Source organism: Triticum aestivum, chromosome 1D (genome assembly GCF_018294505.1).
Source record: "Triticum aestivum cultivar Chinese Spring chromosome 1D, IWGSC CS RefSeq v2.1, whole genome shotgun sequence".
NCBI classification, from domain to species: domain Eukaryota; kingdom Viridiplantae; phylum Streptophyta; class Magnoliopsida; order Poales; family Poaceae; genus Triticum; species Triticum aestivum.
Genome location: NC_057796.1, coordinates 495,353,653 through 495,361,290, shown reverse-complemented (window position 1 = coordinate 495,361,290; position 7,638 = coordinate 495,353,653). Strand labels below are relative to the sequence as shown.

At 49.8% G+C, this 7,638-nt stretch overlaps 1 protein-coding gene across 1 annotated transcript; it reads left to right on the top strand.

Annotated features, from left to right (window-relative positions):
- Window positions 1–2,066: 2,066 nt before the first annotated feature.
- On the top strand, window positions 2,067–6,267 carry LOC123183410 (flavonoid 3'-monooxygenase CYP75B3). The gene is made up of 2 exons (XM_044596224.1): window positions 2,067–3,157; window positions 5,293–6,267. Exons 1-2 carry the CDS (start codon window positions 2,168–2,170, stop codon window positions 5,935–5,937), a joined length of 1,635 nt encoding a protein of 544 aa, XP_044452159.1. The 5' UTR covers window positions 2,067–2,167; the 3' UTR covers window positions 5,938–6,267.
- The last annotated feature ends 1,371 nt before the right edge of the window (window positions 6,268–7,638 follow it).

The window sequence follows — 7,638 nt, the reverse complement described above, 5'->3', positions numbered from 1 at the left end:
TGGAGTGTTGGGGTTGAAACGCATGATTGTAGCGTTGCCCACATTCCCAGGCATAGTGCCCGGGGCCACGACAGAGTTGGCATTGGATGCGGGTGTCAGCACCACCCCCGTAGTCACCACGGTCACCACCACCACGGTTACCACCGTAGTCACCCTGCTGGCGATTGCCGCCGCGGTCACCGCGATTGCCACCGCGGTCACCGCGATTGCCACCGCGGTTGTTGTTGTCGTAGTCACCGCGGTCACCTTGAATACCGCGGCCCTTGCCACGGTAGTTGCTACGGTTGCCACCGCGGTTGTTGTTGTTGTTGCCGTTCTTGTCGCGGGCGACGTAGTTGAGAGAAGAGCCGCCGACGTGAAGATGAAGGCGAGCAACATGGTACTCGCGGCGACGCTCGAAGGAGAGAGCGTGGGAGTAGAGCTCCCCCAGAGTCATCTCATCGATCCGGGTCGTAACAGCAGTAATGAGAGGCTCATAGTCGCTATCAAGATCGGTGATGACGGCGGTGATGATGTCGTCATCCCGCATGGGACGCCCAGCAACCGCTAGCTGGTCGACGTAGGAGCGGATCTTGGCGAAGTAATCCACCATGGAGAGGTTGGCCTTGCGGAATTTGGCCATGTCAAGCTTGATCTGCACAACACTAGCACGACAATTGGCAGAATACGTCTCCTCAAGATGCGCCCAGATGGCGCGAGAGGTGTCAAAGCGAATAACCTGCTGGAGAACATCATCCGCGAGGGAGGCGAGCAGGTAGCTAAGAAAAATCTGGTCCTGACGGTACCAGACATCATACTCGGGATTGAGCGCACGTTCCCCCTTGTCATCAGGTGGAAGGAGCCGAGGGAGACTGGGAGAAGTGCCATCGACGTAGCCGGTGACATTGGCGATGCAGAGAGGAGGAAGAATCTGTGCTTTCCACAGGAGGTAGTTGGAGATGGTGAGTTTGGCCGTGATGAGGCTAGCAGAGGGAGGCGGAACGGAAGAGGTGGATGACGCCGAGAGGGAAGCCGGTAGAGCAAGGGAGGTCATGGCTGAGGAAGTCATGGCGCCAGCGGAAGGAGAACCCATCTAGCAGTTATGTGAGAGGGCCTGATACCATGTGAAACTAGGAGATGTAGATTAGATTGGCTCACCTGGAACGGCGGCCTTTGAGTTCATTATATGCTCAGCCATCTAGCTAGGGCTTCGGCAGTGCCGGATATACACAAGAGTTGTTACAGAGGATATACATAACCCTAGATACTAACAACCTTCTTATCCTAACAACATATGGTTTAACAAGACAAACCTATACACACGCCGACGATGCTAGATGCACCATCGAGACTAGGATCGGACGTGTGAAACATTATTCATACCGAGGGACATCGTCACCGCCACATAATTAATGCCAAGCAAGACGTTGAACCTAACAAGAATGAGAGCAGGGTCTGTCCCACCGGTCGAGTGCAAGGTCCTCTGCACCACCACCGGCGACGGCGCCCACCGGAGGTGGAGTAGATCTAATCGCCGGTGAGTCTTTCCTTGGGAGGAGGAAAGAACCGAGCCCTAGGCAAACATACACTATTTATTGGTTTGGCTCATTTGGCATCAGCGCCCCTACTAGCATCGGTTCCCTATGTTTCTAATTTGGCAGCACCCCCACAATGGGCGGAACTAGTGGTAAAAGCTAGTTTGGCATTTGGCACCATCATTTTGGCATACGTACATTGTGGATGCCCTAAAGCTCCTTTTAGATTCATTTAAAGCTACTTTATTTTTGCAACTGTGTTTTACAAGAAGTTAGAAAGAGTTTGTGGTGACGTGGAAGAAACATAGAGAGGAGTAGTTAACATATGCGGCTGCCAAGTGAGTGAGTGATGCACATCCCATTTTGGCCATCTCCAAAAGTCGTTTGGAAAGCTCTGTTGTTTGTCCTTCTTCCTCGGACTGTGCATGCCAAGTGCAGGCTCTTGGGTTGGGTAGTTGGGAGGACTGGAGCTAGCGCCACCCATTCTTCTTCCTCCTCACTTGTTTCTTTCTTTCTTTCTTTCTTTCTTTCTTTCTTTGTTGTGAGAGATGAGGGCGTGGGCGTGGGCGGGTAGGTAGCAGGACTGGTAGATCCGGCGATTTAGGTGGAGCACGCGCTCTCCAGAGCTCCCATATTTATACGGCCGCGTCTGCATGCCATGCGCCCGCCCAACTAACAAACAAACATCCCCGCATCCACTGCCACCCTCCATGACCCCAGCCGCCATGGATCACGACCTGCTCCTTCTCCTCGCCTCCCTCGCCGCCGTCATCGTCGCCGCCGTCTGGCACCTCCGCGGCCATGGCAGCGGAGCCAGGAAGCCGAAGCTGCCGCTGCCGCCCGGGCCGAGGGGGTGGCCGGTGCTGGGCAACCTGCCGCAGCTGGGCGACAAGCCGCACCACACCATGGCGGCCCTCGCGCGCCTCCACGGCCTGCTCTTCCGCCTCCGCTTCGGCAGCGCCGAGGTCGTCGTCGCCGCCTCCGCCAAGGTCGCCGGCAGCTTCCTCCGCGCCCACGACGCCAACTTCAGCGACCGCCCGCCCAACTCGGGCGCCGAGCACGTCGCCTACAACTACCAGGACCTCGTCTTCGCGCCCTACGGCGCCCGCTGGCGCGCCCTCCGCAAGCTCTGCGCGCAACACCTCTTCTCCGCCCGCGCCCTCGACGCGCTCCGCACCGTCCGCCAGGACGAGGCCCGCCTCATGGTCACCCGCCTGCTCTCCTCCTCGGACTCGCCGGCGGGCCTCGCCGTCGGCCAGGAGGCCAACGTCTGCGCCACCAACGCGCTCGCGCTGGCCGCCGTCGGCAGGCGCGTCTTCGGGGACGGCGTCGGCGAGGGCGCCAGGGAGTTCAAGGACATGGTCGTGGAGCTCATGCAGCTCGCTGGCGTCTTCAACATCGGCGACTTTGTGCCGGCGCTCCGCTGGCTCGACCCGCAGGGCGTCGTCGCCAAGATGAAGCGCCTCCACCGCCGCTACGACCGCATGATGGACGGCTTCATCAGCGAGAGGGGCGACAGGGCTGACGGCGACGGGAATGACCTGCTGAGCGTCATGCTGGGGATGATGCGGCAGTCGCCGCCCGCCGGCGGCGAGGAGGACGGGATCAAGTTCAACGAGACTGACATCAAGGCTCTCCTCTTGGTATGTGTGTACAAACTCAGTACTATTTGTTTTCATGTGTTTATTTATTAAAGCTTTGCTGACCATAACTATACAAGATTAAAGTTCCAAGGTACTACTATAAGATTTTTGTGTTTATTGGTTCAGTTATATACTCAACTTTTTTGTCTTAAAAAACCGATAAATCGCGAGTGGACATGCCACCACGCGCGTCCGGAATCCACACCGCACGCTGCCGCGCGATGCGTGCAGCTTTAATACCCTCTGGCCGTATAAGGAATTCACCTCGTCGTATAGCATTCGGTATAGCGTGTGTATTTGCACCTGACACATGCAGTGCATGGCCCGCGAGGCAGCGCGTGCATTAATCCCACACCCAACATCCCAATGGCAATAATTCAACGATCTAGCAGCCCACATGCGGGCAACATATCTGGTGATACCGCAACTCAAGTGATACAATGCTCCGATGGATCATGGGCCTTTGGATTATGTTGGAAGGGACACGATGAAGGCACACGTGATGAGCAGCTTCTCCACCGCAAAATATACAAAAACACTCTGATTCATGTTATTAATTAAGCATCACGTCCTTTTCCTACTAGTACTATACTAGTTTATGAGCCTCGGTTTCACTTACGGGCAGAAAAAAATGCTTGCTATTGTGCAATCTCCATATAAAATTATGCCATCTCCGTATTTTGCTTTTATACTGCTAAAAGTTCAACAAAATAAATCTAGTAATTTTTTGTTACTTTGTCTGTCAAACACTAATAGTAGTCTGGTATGTCTAGTCCATAAATTTGCATATAATGTCAATTATGATAATCCACAAAGAGTACTATTATAAATGAATATTTTCCGTTGTTGGTCCTCACATATTCCATGTGCCGTTCTAGCTTGTACAATCTCAAATCAGTTGGACAACTGACCTAGTACATGCTATATTTGCTTTCACGGAAGCTAACTGAGTTTTTTGTAGAGAATGTACAAGCAAGCATTTCCAGCTATCTTGAAGAGGAACTGAATCTAATTGAGTGAATGTTGTGGTTAATTAAAATGCACAACTTTTTTTTTCTAAGTTAACACCTACAGTTTTAGAATGTGTATATGTTTTTTACCAGTAGAGCGTGTCGTACTTTTATTTCTTGTGATAACAAGGTTACATGCATCATTTCACGCATGCTTCTGCTAAATAAACAATGGGCAAAATTGAGGAAATCCAGAAATCATCATCTTCCCATTCCCTTGGGCTTAATTAAGTATAGAATCCCGGGTGTTTCTGGTATATTCTGCGGTGGAGGAGCTGGTCATCACCCTTGCATTCATCATGTCCCTTAGAATATGATCTAGCGGTCGAGGATTCATTTGAGCATTGTAGCACCTGAGACCCGTATTACTAGATATGTCCTCCCCACATGCGATGCACATATTAAAGACACAACAGAGGAGTGAATACGCTCAGCTGCCCCTGCAAAACGTAAATGCACCCAACAATCCATTGATGATCCATCAACGCAACGGCCTCCTAGCTGCGTGTCTCCCGCAACAAAGAAATTTGGAGAGATGCTTACGGGCGTGCCGCAGCTAGAAGACGATGACGACATTGCTGGATTTTTCCTACTTGCTAAACGCGAGAGAAGCGTGCAGTGGGTATGTTGTGCAACCGATGCGCTCTCCGTCTGTGCAGAACCCATCTCCACACCTTGCTCTGTTCGTCCACGGTCGACGGAAAGACGAGATGCGCACTGTGAGAACCGAACTTGGCAACAGCTCAGTTATGTCCAGCCAGCGCCCAAAGCAATTATTCAATCGGTTGGGCGTCGCCTGGCCCGTGTATTCATACGACATTAAATGCAGCCCTGACCCACACAACGGCCGTATAAAGTGAGGTATTTGGGAAGCTTGTAATTAAGCCGCCCGGTATTCCAGATGGCTTATTAAAAGTAGTCATCACGACGCACAAGCGGACGTCCTGGATATGGGCTGCGCGTGGCCGCATGTCCCAAAAATCCGCGTCGCTAAAAAACTTTCTTTTTTGTGCGCAAAGATTTTGGTTATGTCACTTTGGTCAGAATCGAGTTTAGTGAAGAGTGCAAAAAATGAGCCATATGTTTTTGTTTTACATGAACTAAAGCACATGTTTCTTCTTTTAGAATCTGTTCACCGCTGGGACGGACACGACATCAAGCACGGTGGAGTGGGCACTGGCGGAGCTGATACGACACCCAGACGTCCTCAAGAAGCTCCAACACGAGCTCGACGACGTTGTCGGAAATGGCCGCCTCGTCACCGAATCTGACCTGCCGCAACTCACCTTCCTTGCCGCCGTCATCAAGGAGACGTTCCGGCTGCACCCGTCGACGCCGCTCTCCCTTCCTCGGGTGGCCGCCGAGGACTGCGAGGTGGACGGCTACCGCATCCCCAAGGACACCACCCTGCTCGTCAATGTGTGGGCCATCGCCCGTGACCCGGCCTCATGGGGGGATGACGTCCTAGAGTTCAGGCCCACCCGATTTCTCCCGGGCGGGTCGCATGAGAGCGTGGACGTTAAGGGGGGCGACTATGAGCTCATTCCTTTCGGGGCGGGCCGAAGGATATGCGCGGGCCTCAGCTGGGGCCTCCGGATGGTCACGCTCACGACTGCCACGCTCGTGCACGCGTTCGACTGGACCTTGGTTGATGGCATGACACCTGAAAAACTCGACATGGAGGAGGCCTATGGTCTCACCTTGCAGCGGGCCGTGCCGCTAATGGTTCAGCCCGTGCCGAGGCTACTGCCGTCGGCGTACACGATGTGATGTTTTATCGTGGATCTTTGGCGTGTTTTGGTTCCTTTCGATCCGATGTACCTTGTGTTAATTATTTCATAATGTTTGGATCGGTTGTAAAAGAAAAGTGTGCGCGGGCGTGGCGGCGGGTTGTCAATTACTCTGGAAAAATAAGCATGACATTATTTTGGAAGGGATGGGAAGGCAAGGAAGACTGGAGAGCTAAATGTCACTCTTGTGATAGTTCTGGTTTTTGTTGCTTGAATTGTACACACTGTATATGTAATATGTTGGCGTTTGTTTTGTTACAAGCAAGCAAACCAAGTGGTGATATTCGATATATATTGGCATTTATTTTAAGCTCCAAGCAAGCAAGCACCTTGTAATTAAGTGGTGAAAAATGAACAAGTGGTGAAATACTTTTCATTCATCTTAATTGTTTTTCTTTCAGACATGAAATCTATGTGAGGAAGATGCTACTAATTAATTCTATCACGCCTTTGCACTTCCTCACAGTTACTCATTTACGATTGCAGACATAGAAACAAACCAAACTTCATCCTTTTCACCCTACCGTGGATGCTCTTTCTGGTGCATGCGGAGGGTGAATCCTATTTTTAATTTATCAATCTACCTTTTCTTTATAAATGAACATTTTTTCAAAACAAGGTGAATATTTTTCAATATATACTTAACATTTTGTAATACATGGTGAATCATTTCGAAATATACGCTAATTGTTTTGTAATATATGGTGAATAATTTTTATATACATTAAGATCTTTTATTACACACTAAATATTTTGTAATATATGGTGAACCATTATTCCTGAATATACAGTGAATGCTTATATACGGCAAACGTTTTTAAAACTAAAAACTCTTTTCTAACCAGAACATAAATATATTTAAATATATATTTTTCATAACTTTAGAATATTCAATTTATTGTAAGAGCATATTTTGAAAAAAAATATTTTATGGAATTTTTAGAAACATATAGTTTCACCAGAAAATTAGAAAATTATAAATGGACCGATTTACTTCTGGCTATTTTAGATAAATGCGGGTGTTTCCTCGGGGAGCTCCTAGTCAGCGCCTTTGGCGCCAACTAGGAGTTCCGGCGCCCACGCTGCCACGCCTATGGGCCGGCCCAAAACGGAGGCGCAACCAAGATGAAACAAAACAGAAAAAATGCGCGGGTGAGAAGTATCGAACAACCGACCTCCTGTCCCAGAGTACAACGCGCTAACCAGTCGGCCACTTGGGCACATCTAATATCAAGCTTCGTTTCCCAGTTTTCTTATTTCTTTTTTCGTTTTTCGTTTTTCGTTTTTTGTTTTTGTTTTTTGTTTTTTCTTCCTTATATGATGAATTCTTTTCAGATACGTGAACTCTTATCAAACCGATCGAATGTTTTTCATTTTTCGAATGTCTGCATTTTATTCAGCATGAGAAAAATCCAGAAAATAGCTATTGTGCGTACAAGCTAGACCTGTCAAAGGCCTATGACAGGGTCGACTGGGGGTTCTTGAAGCAAGCGATGGAGAGGATGGGTTTCTCTCACCGGTGGGTGCAATGGATTATGACATGTGTCACCACGGTGAGCTATTCTGTTAAATTTAATGGAGCCCTTCTGGATTCGTTTGCACCGACGCGAGGGCTTCGGCAAGGTGACCCCTTATCCCCCTTTTTGTTCCTCTTTGTGGCTGATGGATTATCTGCTCTATT

What these genes read in the sequence shown, in the direction of transcription:
- LOC123183410 (XM_044596224.1), top strand. Translation starts at nt 2,168, where the DNA reads ATGCCATGCGCCCGCCCAACTAACAAACAAACATCCCCGCATCCACTG. An exon ending in ACATCAAGGCTCTCCTCTTG is followed by an intron (nt 3,158 to 5,292) that starts GTATGTGTGTAC and finishes TTCTTCTTTTAG; the next exon opens with AATCTGTTCACCGCTGGGAC.